Below are 19,820 nucleotides of genomic sequence, written 5' to 3'. Positions count from 1 at the left end.
CCAAAAATTCTTCATACAGTGGACTACCAGTAAAATTTATACAAATTTGGGTCCAAAAATTATTCAGACCGAGTCTGAGAAAAAAAGTTCAGGTTTGCATGAACCTGGTTGACGCCCAGGAGACTACAGGCTGTCATTAAGGCTAAGGGCTGCCCGACTAAGTATTGATAGTTGTGTAAATACGGTCATACTAACAGTTGTCTGAATAATTTTTGGTTGATTGTAATCTTTACATACCTTTCTATCAAAGTTATCAAGCATTATCAAGATGAATTTGTTCTGACACAGTTTAACTCTGAGTTCTTGTCATATTTTATTACCATTTTCTAAACTATAGCAAATAAACTGTGATAATGTGAGAAATGTTGAAGGTGTCTGAATAAAGTTTGGTTTGACTGTATCTATTTGATAAATGAAGTTAACCAACTAACATTATACATACCCTTTTGGTTTCTGTACCCAATATTGAAAAAATGTACAAATACAATATATGCCGGTATCGGCAAGTACCAAAAATAAAAGTATCGGTATCGGGCGAGTACTGGAAAAAGTGGTATCGGCGCATCCCTAATTCTAACTTTTATAACCTAATTCTAATACTAATTTATGTCAAATACACTTGTAATGACAAATTTGAAATGATGAAGTTGCAATTTAGTACATTTAAAAAATATTTACTTGTATATTAATGTAATATTGAATAACAGTACTCCTAAAATTATAGTAAAGTACTTTCGCATGTTAGTTGACACATCAAAATAAGCGTACTTCTCTAAAGAATGACACAATTATTATTAAAATATATTTTAATGACTTAAAATGTACAGTAAAATGTTTAATTTGGATTAAAATGTCTAATGAAAGTGAACTTTTCAAAGTGTACTTAATTGAGTTAAGAAATGGTTTCGAAAGTGTACACTTTCGAAGTGTACTCTTTTATTTCATTATTAATATCACATTATCTTTAAGTACAGTTTAAAAAAAATATCGGTTACACTTTATTTTAAGGTGTCTTTGTTACAGTGTAATGATACATTTAAGTACTGAGTAATATTAATTAACTACATGTACTTACTATCTGGTTAGGGTTAGGATCGGGGTTTGTCTTTGGTTTACTTGCATGTAATTATGCATATTTTATTGTTATTCTAATAGTAAGTACATGTAATGTGTAACAAAGACACGGTAAAATAGTGTTACGAAAATATATTTTAAAGATTTGAATTAAACTACAAGTGCACATTCAATACAATGTATGGCACTTCTTTTTCACATGGGAAAGCTACTGTATGCTTTCAGAAGATTTGGAATACATCTATCTAGGACTGCTTTTATGTTGCCTATTAATTTGACGACCTTGATATTCAAGTCCCCATTCATTTTCATTACAAAATAGCTACGTTAATATTATACAAACCATCTCCTGTTGTGCTTCACAAAAGAAAATGATATGGATGAGTAAATGATAACAGATTTTTTATCTTTTGGTAATTACTGCCTAAAGACAGTGAAAGAAATTATTTGATATCCAAACCGATGTGCACGTTTAACTTACGCATAATGCTTGGTGAACAGAAGCCGGAGGGCCGCCCGCAGTCTAGCAGTCAGTGAGCACACCTCATCTCCCTTTTCAGCAGATGCTTCACTTATCAGCAGGATACAGTTTCCCAGGGCGTCCTCAGTGCTTGCGTAACTCTAAAATACAAAAACGCAAGTTTTAACACAACCATGGCAGACAATAGACTCTCAAGCTTAAATTCATCTTGGAAAAACTATAAACAACACACAATGCCATTTCACCACTGCTTTATTGACAGCACAAACCAATTACCCGGAGGCTTCAGCTAAAAATGAATCAAATGTGATGACCTTGACAAGATTTATGAATATTCAATTTCAACCCCACCCCACCCGCAGTGGAAGTCGTTTAAAAAAAAAAAATGAAACACAGCTTCGCTTGTTGAAAAGTACAAAATAACCTTGTTTAAAATGGAATGCGGCGTAACATGGATATTACCATTCAGCCTCGGGTGTCTCGCAAACACGTTAATATTACATTGGAAATTATTTTTTAGCCCAGTTTGACGGTTATATTGCAGCTGTGCATTTGTGTGTGCGTGTGACGAGAGATGTGGAGAAAGGAAAGAGTGTTTGCACCTGTAATATGGGAATGACCGGGTAAAGTGCCTCATTAAATCTGCTCCAACTTGCAGCTGTCATCATCAATCGTCCCTTCAGCAGATAGAGTAGAAGATCCTTGGCAGCAGCGCTCACCTTTGGATCACACAAAGTTAGTTGATGGCGCTATGATATTGCACTTACAACAAGCTACCTCATCCAAATCCACCAACTGCCAGCTACAGCAGTGAGACAGGGGCATTTCCAATGTCAATCATTAGCTTAGCACGACCTCAGTAACCCATTAAACATGGAGCGTGGATACAATATTTATCAGCGAGCTATGTATTGGTATATCAAAATATTTCTTCTTTGTGCATTACTTGGGGTCTCGCTGGAAACAGGAAGATGAATAATTCACCTCTCTTGCTTGGTCTTGAAGGCCAAACATACTGATCTCATACAGGACACGGGAATGAAGCAAGAAATTCACACCGCTGCAGATGGATGTGGCAGGTTTGGCCACATTCTGAACTCCTAAACACTCCTGTAGGGATGAGAGCAGGAAGTTAGGGTGGGATATTACCGTCTACAGAGTTCAGGGGTCACCAATACCCTATGTGGAGTGTAATAGAATTGGTAAGCAATTTAATAGAAATTCAATGTATACTACACACAACCATTATAAAGGGTAACAGCATTTTACTCCAAACAAATAGAGCTGTTGATGAAAATATTATAGGTCTATTGCTAGCTGAAAATACCAGGTCATCAGGTGGTCAAGCTTGCCAACTACTCTAAAAAGTGCTTTGGATAATAGCTAACATATAGTAAACTTGATTTTTGTAACATTTTAATAAATACTATTTTTGGTACAATTTTATTGGTACACTTTTACTGGCACAATATTTTGGAAGAAGTCTCTTATGGTTTTCAAGGCTGCATTTATTTGACCAAAAATACAGTAAAAGCAGTAATATTGTCAAAAAATATTACATAAAAAAAAACTGTTCTCTATTTTAATATATTTTAAAATGTAATTTATTCTTGTGAAGGCAAAGCTGTATTTTCAGCAGCCTTCAGTGTCACATGATCTTTCAGAAATCATTATAAAATGCAGATTTGGTACTCAGCTATCATTTTTATTAATATTAATGTTTAAAAAAACAGTTGTGAAAACGGTGATATTTTTTTTTTCTGGATTCTTTGATAAATATAAAGAACAGGATTTATTTGAAATAGAAATCTTTGTATCTTTTGTAACACTATAAATATATTTACAGTCTCTTTTTATTAAATTGAACGCATCCTTGCTGAATAAAAGTATTAAGTTCTTTAAAAAACATCTTACTGGCTCCAAACTATAAAACTACTTGGTAGTGTAAATGTAATATTATAATTAAATATTTGTTAATAACATAATATAATACTAGTATTTAAACTGCACTTAAATATCACAAATCTTAAATAAACAAAATATACTTAATTTTGTTGAATGTAATAACATAATAAGAGTCCAATTCATAAGAGTCATTTGTTTGTAATATATTGTGGCCATTCTTCTTTGAGGTTTGTCACTGAACTGCAGAACAGGAAACACTGGACTCCAGTACTTAAAACCATGTTAGATCAGTTAATGTACAACTTTGACCAACAATGTAGCTGGTTTAGCTGGAATATTCACATTTCCAAAACTAGGTGAACTTTTCCCCGTCACATATCTACTGGAAGTGGCTTAAAATAGGCTCTATCTCCCAATTTCCACTGCACATCTTGTACCTTCAAAATGCTCAGAGTGCAGGAGTAGGTTTCTGCCTTCACCGGGGACAGAGGATGAGACAAAAGTTTCAGAAATATCTTCTGACTCTCCGACTGCAGGAGCGGGCTTGCTTGTGCAAATTTCCACCTACGAAGGGACACGATTTTTACAGATGTTTATACGATGACACCTCTTCCGCAGTGCCAGACAAAACAGCAGATGTCAATGGCGGTTTTACAGTTTCCATAATTGTGAGCAACTTACAGGTAGGAGCCAGTATGGACGCATTCCTTCACCAACGGTAAGTGCTGATGGTACAGAAAAGCATCTATTCCTTGGTCAGCGAGTTCCAAAAGCTCATGCCAATTCTTATCACCCTGTGAAGAAACATTTCACTTGAATCAATTTTACTTTATTAATAATTCTTAACGTAATAGTTATACAGAAAATAAAAATATACAGGTTTTGAATGGCATGAGGGTGAAGAAATAATATTTGCGTGAGCTAGTCGTCTAAAAACAAACCATTATTCAAGTTGCATTACTATCTTCTTAATTAAAATTTTAATTAGGACTGCCCGATATATCGGTACCAAATCGGTTACTGAGATTGCTGAGCATCCAGGCTTACATGCTAGATCTCAGGTTAGATGGAGCATGGGGCAAAGAACGTAATCAGCGTTGTTTACGTTCAGGATAAAAGCGCACATGCTGAACGTAAACGACGCTGATTACGTTGATTACATTCTGGGGTACTCTTCAAAATGGCGGAAGACGGTAACTCGGGGAGAAGAACTGTTGAATAAATTTTGTTATTATTGTTTTCTTTGCGCACAAAAAGTATTCTCGTAGCTTCGTAAAATTATGGTTGAACCACTGTAGTGACATGGACTATTTTACCGATGGCCTTGCCACGTTTCTGGACCTGGGAACATTTCAGTTGTGTTGCTGTCTATGGGAGGGTCAGAGAGCTCTCGGATTTCATCAAAAAATATCTTAATTTGTGTTCCGAAGATGTACGAAGGTCTTACGGGTTTGGAACGACATGAGGGTGAGTAATTAATTACAGAATTTTCATTTCTGGGTGAACTAACCCTTTAAAAGTTTCCAAGCATTACATCAGCCTTTAGAAACCTCAAAATCAAATAAAATCATTAATTTTTTTTTATTTATTTTGTTTATTAACGGTGTTTAATATCAGCTATAACATTATGTAATAATTATCAGCTTATCGGTATCAACCAGAATTTCAACAACAGTGGAAGCCTTAATTCACTGAGTCCACTAGAAGATACATATTCTTCAAGTAGATATCCTGCAAGTTATTTGGTCTTGAAAGTTTGGTCCAATCATTACCTCAGCCTGTGTATCCTTTAAAAAAGTGCATGTAGCCTCCATGCAGTGAGAAACGCGTGATACTCTACGATACAGGCTGTATCTTTCAAAGCAAGCTTGTTCTAGGTACGCCACGGCTGACTCATGGATGAGGGGGTACGCCACACTGAAGGATGAATCGAGACACACAAGGAAAATGGCAGCCACTGTACTTTCCGGAAGGTTATCTCCAGCCTGTTTGTAAAGACATCATACATAAGGTAATAAACACACATATGTACACTAAACAAGCACACACTAATGAATTTGTCTGTAATTACAGTGCTGTCCTTAGGTCTACAGCTTAACTGAACAATTGACCCTTTCACAGCGACTTCTGGTGTGTTTCACACTCTCATTTGTTTTAATAATGACCATGAAGGACACGGCCATATGTCCATTCAGCGATGGTGGCACAGCTTATTAATGTCTAAGAATGGCACAGCCATATGCTCACTCACCTTCTCCACAGGTAACAAGGTTTGCAGGAGACGTATTGTGAAAATGGCAGTGCCCGTGAAGACCATTCGGTGGTGAATCAGAGACGATTCTGGTTGTTCAGAGGAAGTCATGCCATGGTAGTAGCATATAACATCTCCCAATGTCTCTATACATGCTTGTAATTTCTCCCTCTTTCACGAGAAAAAAAAAAAAATAACATAAGTACCGAGAGACTCACTGATCTCATGTCATTTTACTGCCAGCAGGGGGCAGCAAGAGTCCTGTGCATTTCAAAGAAAGTTTTCAGATGACAGTAGTTTTTCAAGATAAAATGCCATGAGCGTGCATTAAAGATCAATGAGGGAGAGAGGCATGCCGTGAAATATACATAATCATATGCGGTGGGGAACGTTCTCATAGGTGTGCACACACACTAAGCACAATGGGTTCATTTTAAAAGATTTCTACGGGCAATGAACATCATTTAATGAGACAAATTTGTAAATCAGTGTGATGCGACCTACATAATCCTTGGTATGAGTATAATGCAATGCATTGATGTAATTTTATGTTAAATACTCATAAGTTGAATGAAACCAAGTAAACTTTGCATAATGATAATGGTAAAACTTTACAATAAGGTTGTGAACGTTAACATTTTGTGAATAACTATATGTTAACATTGGTTTATGCATTATGAACTAACATGAATTTGAACAGTGTTCATTTATATTATATAACATACTGTAATATAAGTTATAATATAATATAATAATACCTAAATGTTAACATATATGCTTATAGGGTAACATTGACCAGGACTCTATAATAGAAGAGATATTGTATCTCAATGGAACCATCTTGGTTAAATAAATAAAATTAAATGTAAAAAAAATAAATAATAATAATATTTTATCAATGAGGCTCATTACATTAACACTAGTTGATGAATTAGGTATCATAAACTAATATAAACAGCAATTAAACAGAATTTATTAATCTAGGTTAACTTAAAAATGTAGTATTTTGTATTATTAATGTTCATTCATAATACATTAATTAATGTTAATTTATACAACCTGAAATGCATTAATACACTAACATTAGGCAAGATTAATAAATGCTCTAAAAGTAAGTTCATTCTTATTTCATGTGAGCTATTTCATTACTAATGCTATTGAATAGAGCCATACTGAAACGAGTTATAGCTTAACATAAGCTGTAAAGTCTTACTGTATTTTACTAAACCAATACAAATATTTTAGATGGAAATAGCATATGTATTGAGTTGTCAGGAGCAAACAGGGACTAATAAGTGGTAAAACTGGCCTAAAAAACAACGGTTGTGCCATGACTGATTTGCGCAGATAGCTTATGACCATCTGTCCCTCAGAGTAAGTGGAGTGGGTGAGACGGAGCAGCGACAGGTGTGTGTTTGTATGCACTAATTCAGACATCAGCCTCATGGCTATGTATCTGCACCGTGGAGGAGGGGTTTTGAAGACACTTGCCAGCTCTATCGCAGTCAGGCTGTGCTCGTCCCACACCTCGGGGGCTATGCTGTCTCCCAGCAGCCCATGTGCCTCTGCCAGCAGCTCTAGCACCCGTTGGAAAACCTTCAGGCTCTCTGAGAGGGTGGGGATGAGAAATAGAGGGGAATATGATGAGCGATGGAAGCATACGTGTGAGGGGATCAGCAGCAGCTGTAGCTGCATTTGAAACAGGAAATAGGGTTTAAGAGGACTCTCACCTGTCCTGATGAGAGGGAGAGCGTGCTCCACTGCCTCCACGGCGAATCTAGCCAGGCTCCACTGCTGCAGCTGCAGCTCCAGCGAGTCCTCAGCTTCCATCTCCGGAGGGAGCTCCGGGTGGGGCTGCGGGAGGGGAGACTGTTGGGCTGGCCTGGGGGGAGCCCCTCTCTGACTGCTGCTACCGCTGTACCGCACAAATCAAAAAGAATTCTTAATTGCTAAAGACATGAATGGTTGTGAGCAACATTTTAAAAATAATGAAAAGATTTTTCAAAGGTGGTGACGAATACTTTCGCTATATTAAGTCTTTACGGTCACTTTCAGTAAATGTAATGCATCCTTGCTGAACAAAAGTATTAATTTTTTTATTTTTTTTTTATTTTACTGACCCAAAACGGTTGAATAGTAGTGTACTTTTTGTAAAACGTCTGTACCTTTACGATTTATATATGTAAATTAACTCTGGACTAAGTTTTTAAAAATTATAATTAAAATAAATATATATATAAAAAAAATGAACAAAGAATTGCGTACAAGCGTACAAAGAGAACTGTTTAACCAATTAAATATTTTACAGCTTATCATAATCAAAAAAAAAAAAAACTTTTATTTAAAAAATGAACAAGGAAAATCTTGTCTTCCATTTTATTTGAAAGGTAGAGAATAAAGCACCTAGAAGAGGCAGCATCTCCGTCCTGGCCATCCCCACGTACCCGCTGACCGGGTCTACCCACCACAGAGGGTCTGGTGGAGATTTCCTCTGGGGAAGAGACTCCCGAGTGTTGGGTAGCCCTCACCTCCTGAGGATAGGAGATAGACGAGTTCTGAGAAACAGGGTCTAAAGGGGTGAAATTATAAGATGGATATTAATTCAGCATTTATAAAAGTTCAATTGCAAAATCACATTTAGAATAGTAGATACTAGGGATGCACCGATGTATTGGCCGCCGATATTTATCGGCCAATTTTTGATTATTTTAAAGCCATCGGCATATCGGAAATAGCATGAAAATGGTTTATTAATTAACTGCATGGAGACAACGAGTTGCATGTCTGTTGCATAATCCAACGTTTTTCAAAATAATTAAATACTTGCCAAAACAAAATAAAATCTGTATAAAAAAAATAGTTTGTCAGACGGCATAGTACGACCATATGCAAACGTGATGCTGATGCATCCAACGAGTGAAATGCCCGCTCTCAGCTGGGAACTCATCATAGGTAAGTAGCAATGGCAATGCACCGGCATTAGAGTTTATCCGAGGATATGTCACGAACCGCCAAGCATTAGGTCTACATTTAAGTGAAAATTAATGGCAGGTAATATGCAGCTTTTTGTTTGAAACCAGTGTAGAACACAGATTCACACAAGATCACATCACGCACCAGCAGCGTTTCTGTGAACGGAGAAAACAGAATAAAACTATATAGGCTACATAAAAAGGACTATATAGACCTATATACAAAATATATTTCACTTAAACCATTAACAGATTAACAAAACGAGAGAAAAAAAAATTGTGCTGAGTTTCGGATAATTGTTCAAGGGAAAAAAAAAGAGACGGCAGAAAGCGGTTTTCTTTATTTTGCAAAAGCTTTACAGTTTTGAATGATGTTTTGCTTCTATCTGTATGACAAACCAGCGTTGGTTTATCTTTCCAGTGCTGATGCCTCACGCTCTCCTATTGCTGTCTTTGATCTTGAAATGAGCTGATAATTAATAAAATGCAGTGCTTATCTTTTGATTTCGTTGACGTGAACTCCGTTAAATTTAAATATAGCACGGGAATTTAAGATCAGATTTATATCCGTTTTGCGACGACACATTTATGTGGCCAAGTGTAAATGGAAACGTTTTAACAAATCAGACCGATATCCGATCAGCGAAAATGCATGAAATTACCAGGTGTAAACAGGCCCTATATATTGGGTCCGTGGACAAACTCTTAAAGGGACCGCAGTCCAATATTCCTGCTGCTGTCTGTCATGTTAATCAAAGAACAAAAGACAAAGAAAATCACTTTCTGCTCTTGACTGAATACGTTTTATAACTTTAATGATAAGCATCAATCTGTATTTATTTTTTACAATAAAGACTACAGAAATTAAAGTAATCAAAATTAAAATAACACTGGATGTGTTATTTTACATTTGATTACTTTAATTTCTGTAGTATTTTCTTACCTGAATAAAAACTTACTTAACCTGAAAAACTTAGTTTCATAGCTCTCTTTATTCTATTGCATTTATTTGTGCTGTTGTTTGCAATTTTTTGTGTTCTTATTTTATACTGACTTTTTACTTGTTTTTTTTTATGAAAATAAAACTTTGCGTTGAAGAAAAGTAGATTTTTGTTTGTATATGCTGTCAATTATAGTTCTTAGAAAGAAAATCGGAATCGGCAAAAATCAGTATCGGCAGATCACACTAACAAAAAAAAATCGGAAATCGGAATCGGCCAAGAAAATTGCAATCAGTGCATCTCTAATTAAAATCATTTCTGAAGAATTGTGTGACACTGAAGACTGAAGTAATGATGATTTCAATTAAGATTTGCTAACAAAGGATCAAATGACATTGCAAAATACATTAAAATAGAATACACTTATTTTAAATTATAATAACACATCTCAATATTACTGTTTTTACTGTACAAGAAAAATCCAAGAAAAAAAAAAAAAAAATTAACTTTCTGTCTTAAAGAAAAAAAAAAAAAAAAAAAAAAAAGGATGAGCTAATATAAGTGAGCCTCCACAGAACAAGTTAACATATTTATAATAGATGGTGTTTGGTACCTTGCTTGGCTGAGCAGAAGCTTGGATCTCTGTAGAAACGTAGGCGGCTCCTCAAGTTCCTGCAAAGCTGTTCCAGACAGGCCAATGCCTGAAACGTCAGGTAGCTGACATCACCATCAACATTCAGACCGAGAAGTGACAGCAGACTCTAGAGGGGAAAACAGCAATATATGAAAACAGAAGTTGATGTTGTCTTGTAAACCTGCAAGTTTTCAATTGCCATCAAATTACAACACAACCGCTGATCTAAATGCTGCAAGTGTTTTAAGGAAAGTGATTCTACATTCAATTAGGCACTAAATAAAAGGCCACCTGATACTGACTTGTGTAATTTGTACCAATTTAAAATTCACTACCCCTCCAGTGATACCAAAGCAATGCCAATGAATCAGGTTGATTAAATAAACCTAATTGAACGGATCACTCCAAAGTCAGAATCAGTGGCACCTTCAATTTTTAAACAATTATACAAAAGATCAAGAGCATTAAGAACAAAAGAGACTGCTTCCAAAACAATTCAAACGCTTTATTCTAGCACAACAGAATAATAAATTATTTTCATTGAGGCTATTGAAACTACATATGTCAGAAAGATGATCTCAAATGTGTCCCTGCCAACACATTTTTGACAGAAATACAGCAATGCTTGTTTTTAAATGCCTGTACTAAAACGGCTAGTGTCAGCTTGCCAGATAATCACCACGGTACAGTCCTAAACATGAGACATGATTTGCCGCTGTCATTCCAATACTTTCCGGACTTGAATGCATTGTACAGCCAATCAGATTCTGTGGCATTCAATTATAGAATGGAACGGGGATTACAGAGCCCACGATATCACTTTCATCACTGTCACTCAACTTATGAAGCTCCCATCAGGGGGTTAAAACAACTGACAGAAATGAAATTTAAATCTTACTTGAACTGTACTTGGTCTTTGCAGGAATATTTCGGCAGGGAAGTCTTGCATGATGACGTCACGAAGCAGCTCGCAGGTGGTTCGTACTAAATTGTGATTGTCGCTTCTGAGGGAACTAAAGATTGAACAAGCGACAGGTCATTCCGGCAATAAGATATATATATATATTAGATAGCAGCTGTGGTAAAATGACATCAAGCAGAGGGTACAAATACCTTTCATTTGATGACAATATATGTCGATCGGTTGTGTTCAAGGACAGCCATGGAAAAACAGAGAACTTCAAGCATCTTACAGAAGTACTGACTGCAGGGTAAAGAAATAAAAAGAATATAAAAGTTCTTAAAGACTTTAAACAAAGGCAACAATTTCAAAAATTCTGTCAATATTTTAGGAACAACATGAGGATGAGTAAATGTTGACAATTTTCATTTTTGGGTGAAATACTGTACTTCAAGTCCGTTAATTGTGTACAAAGTGTACAGGTGTTAATGGCAAACTAAAACATCTGGTTTCTGAAATATGTTGAACACAACTGTTCTTAAAGATACATAAATATGGCAGCAACATTGTATAACTAGATAGATTAGATTTTGACAGAATCGTAAGAAGAATTTGGGACAGTCTTACAAGCATCGGTTCAAATGGTTGAAAATTACAAATTAATTGCTTTAACTTCTTCCTTTTTTGTAAATAAAATGAAAAGCCTCATTAAAAACATACAGGTGCATCTCAATAAATTAGAATGTCATGGAAAAGTTCATTTAACTTTTAAAGTTTGGGGTTAGTAAGATTTCTTTTGAAAGATAATAATACTTTTCTTCAGTAAAGTTGCATTTAATAATTGCTTATTCAATTTATTTCATAAGGATTTAATATAATATAAATCCTTTTGACAGACATAAAAAATTGCTAAAATGCTAAAAAGTTAATACAATTTAAAAAAAAATATACAAAATAAAGATATTAGCATGCAAATCTGCACAATTGCCCCAACCTTGCCAGAAGAAAAAATACTTGCTGTCGAAGCCTGACAATTCTTATCAGTGTTGATATTAGATTATTTAACACATACATTCCACAGTGATCCATTTTACAGATTTAATGAGTTTAAGCTCTCCCTGAAAGTTAGTTAACAAAAAGTAATTTGATGTTGATGTCACCTACATGATACTCTGGGGGTGGGAGCATCTGTCTGCTTGGGTTTACTGCACTGGAAATATCCCCTAGCCGATGAGTCGTCTTCTGAGAACACAAAAGCAGCTGCAGTTGAAAAGTGAATCAGGCCCAGCACTTTCATGCTCTCCTCTGCCTTGAATCAGACAGTCTACTCATGTTCATTCCGGAGCTGCTGTCAGACAGCTATTCAAACAGGACTATGTGGCAACCTTGACATTGGTTATAATGACGTCGATATCTACAGTAATCTGCAGAACAGAAGGATATAAAATCAACGTAATGTTTTTATACCTATCTGCAGCGAGGGAACAGAGTGTGGCTCGTAGGAGGTTGTGGGTGGACAACTAGGCAGGGCCTCTGGTAGGTGGAAGAGCTGATCGAAGATGCCGTCTACGATTGTTCGGAGGCGAGGATTCACATTAGGCGAGAGCTGTGTTAGGAATTCGACAGCCCCTACCTCCCGTAGCATTTGGGCTCCGCTTGGGTGCTTTGACATGGAATGGAAACCAAAATTAGATACTACTCAAAACATGCTATCTAGCAGAATCATCTGCCTGGTTCTTTCTGTGGATGCTGACATCCACTTGCACTTTTTTCCCTTCATGATCTGATTGGTAATGAATAGTGCCACTGCAGTGAGGCCCATTAAAACATCACATCCTGTCATTGAGAACATCTCACTAAATGCAGCCTGGCAATATAAAGACACTCAAATCGTTTTACATACCTTCTGTGCATTATAATTACCTTGGACAGTGTGCCGATCAACTCCAGAACTTCCTCCTGTATTGGAACCTCTGGAAAATTAAACCATTCCAAAAGGAAGACAAACAGCATCCTTTCTTGGACCAGATCAGGAATGGCGATGAGACCATGATCCAATTTGCTTCTGATATTTTTAAGAGCCCGAACTCTGATTTCTACTAAGGAGTGTCCTTATGGAGAAAAATAATGATGTATAAATACAGTACAATGCAATGCAAAAATTTACACTCTTTACACTGCAAAAAAAATATTTTTTACTAAGTATTTTTGTATATTTTTTAGTGCGGTCTAACGATTAATTGCAATTAATTGCATTCAAAATAAGTTTTTGTTTGCATAATATATGTGTGTGTACTGTGTGTATGTATTATGTAGATATAAATAAACACACATGCATGTATATATTTCAGAAAAATGTTGTTTAAATATTAAATATATTCATATATAATATAAATTATATAAATATTAATTTATACATGTAAATAAATGTACATATTTTCAAAATATATACTGTATGTGTGTAATTTATATATATACATAATAAATATAAAAAGTACACACATATATATTGTGTAAACAAAAACTTTTATTTTGGATGCGATTAATCATTTGACAGCACTTATATTTATTCAATAAAAAATGTAAACTTTCTTAAAGGGATAGTTCACCCAAAAGTGAAAATTCTTTCATCATTTACCCCCCCTCCATTTGTTCCAAAACTGTATAGGGCATTTCGCACTGCTTTAGTTCCAGAACTAAATGTACAGTACTAAAGTACTGGGACGATTTTGCGCGAACTATTTCCCAGTACCATTTAAAGGGTTGCATTCGCACCGGCAGTGTGTACTAAGAAGTGACGTAAGCCGGTCGACAGCGACGTCATTTGTGCGCGGCGTTCAACAACAGAAACAAAGAAGAACAAAGAAGAACAACATTAACAACAGGAGGATGGAGGACGCTGTGATCGGAGCTGTATGTTTGTTGTGTCTCGCGGGTTTGACAATAATGGACATGGAATGTTGACGTATACATAAAGCGATTGAAAGAACGGAAAGGAGGACTAAGAATCTCCAACGACAACTGGCAGTGCTACATTTGCTACAGGTGCCTGCACTTCAGCGTCCGTCCATCTATTGCTGTTCTCCATACTTGCGAAATAAGTTGACACAATGTTTACAGTATGTTTACACAGCGTTTTAAATCATGGCAGGGTAGGGCGGTTTCATACGCGTTTGGCCAATCAATGTCTACTTACGTCACGATTAGTACCAGTTGTGCTGGTTAGACTCTGCTCCGGAGTAGGAGCTAATTTGGTTCTCGAAAAAGGCAGTCCGGTACTAAAATCGCATCTAGTTCCGGAGGTGCGAAAACGCCAAAAAGTGTGTAGTTCCACAATTAGTTCTGGTACTATGAAAAGGTTCCCGCGGTGCGAAAGGCCCTTATGAGTGCCTTTTTTCTGTTGAACAGAAGAAAATATATTTTGAAGAATGCTGGTAACCAATCAGTTGACGGTAGCCACTGATTTCCCATAGTATTTTTTTCATACTGTGGAAGCCCACCGTTAACTTTGGTTCAGTTGCCAAAATTATTTAAAATATCTTATTTTGTGTTCAACAGTTGATTCATACAGGTTTGGAAAAACTTGTGGGTAAGTAAACAACAGAATTTTCTTTTCTTTTCTTTTTTTGGTGAACAATCCCTTTAAAGGGGTCATATGGTGTGATTTCAAGTTTTCCTTTCTCTTTGGAGTGTTATAAGCTGATTGTGCATAGATAAGATCCCTGAAGTTGCAAAGACCATTTTTTTATTTACAACTGGGTCAGTTTTTATTAAGCTATTAATGTTTTCAATACTAATTATTACTATACATGTCTAGAAATAGGCCTACTAGTAGTAGCCTACCATTGTAAAATAAAACTAATACTAACACAAATAAATAATGCTCAGTGAAAGAAGGTACTTTACCTTCACATGGTGAGCCTCAGGAAGTCAAACTAAATATTATATGAGCTATTGTATTTTCTATTCATTTTTTATGGGGTTTGCAGTTTTTGCAACCCTGTTACCAAAACTTGCATTCAACAGAACAACATCTTTTGTGTTCCACAGTTTAAAACAAAAGTCTTAGATGTATAAGAAGACATGAGGGTGCGTAAAATGATTTCATTTTTTGGATAAACTGTCCATTTAAATCCAGTGTTGGGGAAAGTTACTTTTAAAAGTAATGCATTACAATATTGCGTTACTCCATAAAAAAGTAACTAATTACGTTACTTAGTTACTTTTTATGGAAAGTAATGCGTTACGTTACTTTTGCGTTACTTTTTAAATCTGGACAGGACTTGCTTGTTTGTTTTTAAAATAAAAAAGTTCTATTTTTGGCAAATATAAAAGCCGTTTCACACCAAAAGTGAAATGAATAAGCCTCAGGCTGAAGGGAAAGTAAATTTACGTCCGTACAGTAGAATGCAGAAGAAGACATTTCAACACACTTCAGCAATAAAAAAAGACACACAAATGTTTGTCTAGAGTAATTTGTGCTTATTAGTACGGTTGAACAGGATCATCGAAGGTCAGAAGCAAAGACATTGGTTAATAGAATGGGATTAAATACATAAAGGATATTTGTGTTGTTTAACATTTAATTATTGCAGGTTTGCGTCATATTCTGAGTTGCATTATTTTTATTCATTTTGAGGAATACTGAATCTGTGTTTTTTGTGAGTGAGATGAATTAATGCATATTCATATTTATTTTAGAACTACAGTAACATCTGATTTACCCGGAAGTAGATGCAATTAGGAATCATTGGTTAAGATTTATTTGCAACAGAACAGCACAAACCAGATGTTCAAATTTGTGCAACGCATTTTATCGACCTAGAAGAGTACAAGGCTGGCTGTGCACAAAGGCTATTTCTAAAAAAAAAAAAAAAGGGTCAATTCCGACTTTGCTATGACAATCTGGCGCTTCTGAATCAGCGACTGTAAGTATGTTTTGTTATTAGTTTAAGTATTTGCTATTGACTGTTCAAATGCGGAGTTTTGCGCAGCGCAGAGTAACGCATTGTGTGTGTGTGTGTGTGTGTGTGTGAGGGGAACAGGATCAAGACTTTATGTCTTGAACTGATGGTAAAACTAATGGCATTATTAAATGTCTTGATATTTACTTTGAAAGCTGAAGCGATTATGGTAAGGGGTGTTACATTTCCGACGAGTGCTTGTGGTGTTCCGCCAATCACAATGCACTGGGTCAGCTGGCCAATCAGAGCAGACTGCGCTTGTCAAAGGAGGGGGCTTTGTTGAAAACTAAGTGTTTGAGAGAGGTGGGGCATAGAGGAATAATGAACAGTATTTGAAAAAGAATGTGTTTTTTGAACATTAAAGCATGTCGACATATTCTGTTACACCAAATACACAATATAATAATCTTTAAAATAACATCATATGACCCCTTTAAGCTAATTTTTGGGTGAACTATTACTGGTACTTTAATCTCTGAATATAAATCAATTGTATATTTGTTATGACATGTTTATTATTTTATTTTGTTGTCCTTGATGAATATCCCAAGGTCTTCATCATCAAATAAACGGATGGCTTGTGTATCAGTCTGTAACAATCTTGAATCAATAACAGCACACAAACCATACAACACTTTCTACAGTACAGTCTGATGAGCCTACAATCCACAAAGACTGATTATATAACATTTTGGGCTGATTTCATAGGACAGGTCTTCTGGATAGCATTGGATGAGTTTTTCACCTTTCTTCCATCCGTCTTTATATCAGAACTAAAGGCCTGTATGTGGCGGATGAAATAGGATTTAAACACCTAAATGTTCACCATGTGCTCACTGTGATAGACCCTGCTGGTAATCAGCCGAGATCTGAGATCAGTCATTCAAAGCATTCCAGCCTGAGGAAACAGACTGCACCTTCAGGTGAATGTGTCTTGGGTTCGGTATGATTCATCACCTCCTCTGGTACACCGAAGCCTCACTGTCCAAATCACTCTATTTGTCTAAAACACCACAGTGCTGTGGTCTCCTCCCTGAGCGGTCTGACCGGTTGATATGACTCTCAGCACATCCCTGACCTAAAGACCTTTGGACTGATTTCCCTGTTTTATTTTCCACATGGCTGTCTCTTTCTGATATGCGAACCTGCAGTACGGAGAGGATCGCTCTGCGTCTTTTCCCACTGTGAGATAAAGTGCTTGGCTGATGAACCAAATCTATCGCCCTGGCTTGCACCCATGCTCCTGCCCGGACTCATCATGAATATTCCGCACTGCAGTCCAATATGGAACATAACCCAAACACATTTGTTATCGCAAAGACCAGGTAGACACTCCGATTTCTTATTTGGTTATTTTGAAACTCTTTAGACTTTCTATATGACAGTGAGTGGGTTCTAGGGGGTATCTGGAAAAATGCAGATTTTGCTTTGTTCAAGTCACTGTGAAATTGGACATTTCATATCTTTTATTGAATTATTACGTGGTTTGTTATAGTTTATCTGTGTACATCTTTTTTATTCAGAAACATTTGCTCTGACTTAATGGTGGGACAATTATTTCTTCTCTCCAGCATCCTGTCACTCACATGAGATCACAGCAATCAGCAAACAACAATCCAGTTAATTCCAGATGGACATAATCAATATAGAGTGGTGTAGGTGTGACGTCAAAACCGCTGATTCCTTCAAGATTTTCCTATATGGGCTTTTATAATGGGGTTTTTCAATTTATGAGTAAAATAAAGCCTGTGGTAAACATAGCTTGAAAATACTTTGACCATTTGTTCTACAACATAAACTACACACACTCACTCTCTAAACTGTCTTATCTAGCTGCTTAATAGAAACATATGTTTTCAAATTTAAACATGACTGCTTCAAAAAAAAATATATATATATATCGGTTTATTTTTGGTATATACGTCACAATATATAAGACTATTTGACCAAATGAAAATTTGCTGAAAATGTATTCACCCTGAGTCCTTACATCCCTTGCTTACCAGTGGATCTTCTGTAGTGAATGGGTGCCATCAGAATATATAAGGGTATATGTGACCCTGGAGCACAAAACCAGTCTTAAGTCGCACAGGTATATTTGTAGCAATAGCCAAAGATACATTGTATGGGTCAAAATTATTGATTTTTCTTTTATGCCAAAATCTTAAAAATCTAAATCTTTAGGATATTCAGTAAAGATCATGTTTCATGAAGATATTTTGTAAATTTCCTTTTTTTTTATTTTTAAATTGCATCCTCAGATTCCAGATTTTCAAATAGCTGTATCTCGGCCAAATATTGTCCTATGGAAAGCTTATTTATTCAGCTTTCAGATGATGTATAAATCTCAGTTTCGAAAAATGGACCCTTATGACTGGTTTTGTGGTCCAGGGTCACACACACACACACACACACACACACACACACACACATATATATATATATATATATATATATATATATACACACAGAGAGAGAGAGAGACTAAAAAAAAAACCTTGCAAATACATTTCTTCTCTGATGATGTGATCACTGGCACGAAGGCAGGAATACAACTTCTTCCCTCCTGTCACCAGATCGCAGCAATTAACAAACAACAACAATCTAATGATTCAATCAATTCCTGATCGATAAAATCAGTTCCCGCCCATACATTTTTCTTCTCATTAGAGAAGCCATTTCACTCAGATCTACTTCACAATAAACAGAAAGAATAACAGAAATTATAATAAAAAAATACTATTCATTCATTCATTCATTCATTCTTTCGTTCGTTTGTTTGTAATTAATGGTATAACACATTCAGGAAATAATTTATATTAATAAAAAAAACAGTATGTGCAATGTTATTATGTGTGCATGAATTTATGCAACAGCTTTGTTTCACATACATTACTTTTTTTTTCCATAAAGTAAAATAAAATGCATAATGGCTAAATCACTGCAATTAGAGGCATAATAATAATCGTAAATAATATCCAGTACAATATGAATTTAAAAACACAAACATTTCTAGTTTGGCATCCATAAAGGGTGGCAAAAAAGCTGAAAAAAATATCTAAAGGGCTGAAGTAAAAACTGAAAGTGACATAACATGCCTCATGCCATTACAATGAATGCATACTTTAACATTACACAACCAGGCCAGGAATCATCATTACATAAGGACTCTAATTCAAACTGTTTACACAACATCCAGAGTTCTTCAAAGCACATTTACACCCAAATGACCCAAAAAGCATCAGCTCAGTTTATAGACAATGCGCAAACCATGTTTTACATGCTTAAGTAAATATCATTGGTGTTTTCTTTGCATACGTTAATTGCATTCAGCTCGAGTCGTGTATGGCTGACTCATTACATTCAGTGCGGCTCCAGCTGTTTCTGGTGTAATTAATGCAAACTCTCTCAGACACTTTAAGGACTCTCCATGTGGAGCGAGCAGAGGTTTTGAAGGACTAGCTCGCGGATTGCCTTTCCTGCATGCTAATGCATCTAGAACATGCACTTGTTGACTTGAAAGAAAAAGAGGGCATACGCTAAAGAGGTAAACATGATCAATCCAATAAATGACCCCCGACCGGAGAGCAAGAGCCACTCTAGCCAAGTAATCTCAGACAACAAAAACCCAAGTGGTCCCACCGGTAACATCACTGTCTGACATGTCTGTAATACATGTCTTCCGCTCCACTGCAAG

The 19,820-nt window shown here is 36.0% G+C and overlaps 1 protein-coding gene across 1 annotated transcript in view; it reads right to left on the bottom strand.

Moving 5' to 3' along the window:
* LOC107589960 (rotatin) overlaps positions 1–17,380 on the bottom strand; it is a 76,430-nt gene extending 59,050 nt beyond the window's left edge. The window contains exons 1-17 of the mRNA XM_016278551.1: positions 17,269–17,380; positions 13,083–13,270; positions 12,627–12,822; positions 12,324–12,401; positions 11,372–11,462; positions 11,157–11,271; positions 10,238–10,385; positions 8,115–8,280; positions 7,442–7,626; positions 7,203–7,318; positions 5,712–5,882; positions 5,233–5,445; positions 4,142–4,254; positions 3,898–4,024; positions 2,540–2,665; positions 2,158–2,274; positions 1,556–1,695 (exon numbers count right to left, since the gene is read on the bottom strand). Of these exons, the coding sequence (XP_016134037.1) occupies positions 1,556–1,695; positions 2,158–2,274; positions 2,540–2,665; positions 3,898–4,024; positions 4,142–4,254; positions 5,233–5,445; positions 5,712–5,882; positions 7,203–7,318; positions 7,442–7,626; positions 8,115–8,280; positions 10,238–10,385; positions 11,157–11,271; positions 11,372–11,462; positions 12,324–12,401; positions 12,627–12,822; positions 13,083–13,270; positions 17,269–17,380 (2,402 nt within the window). The remainder of the gene's footprint in view (positions 1–1,555; positions 1,696–2,157; positions 2,275–2,539; positions 2,666–3,897; positions 4,025–4,141; positions 4,255–5,232; positions 5,446–5,711; positions 5,883–7,202; positions 7,319–7,441; positions 7,627–8,114; positions 8,281–10,237; positions 10,386–11,156; positions 11,272–11,371; positions 11,463–12,323; positions 12,402–12,626; positions 12,823–13,082; positions 13,271–17,268) is intronic.
* Between the last annotated feature and the right edge of the window lie 2,440 nt (positions 17,381–19,820).

This window comes from Sinocyclocheilus grahami, unplaced genomic scaffold (genome assembly GCF_001515645.1).
Source record: "Sinocyclocheilus grahami isolate Dianchi unplaced genomic scaffold, SAMN03320097.WGS_v1.1 scaffold122.1, whole genome shotgun sequence".
Taxonomy (NCBI): domain Eukaryota; kingdom Metazoa; phylum Chordata; class Actinopteri; order Cypriniformes; family Cyprinidae; genus Sinocyclocheilus; species Sinocyclocheilus grahami.
This window is presented reverse-complemented; position numbering and strand designations above follow the sequence as displayed.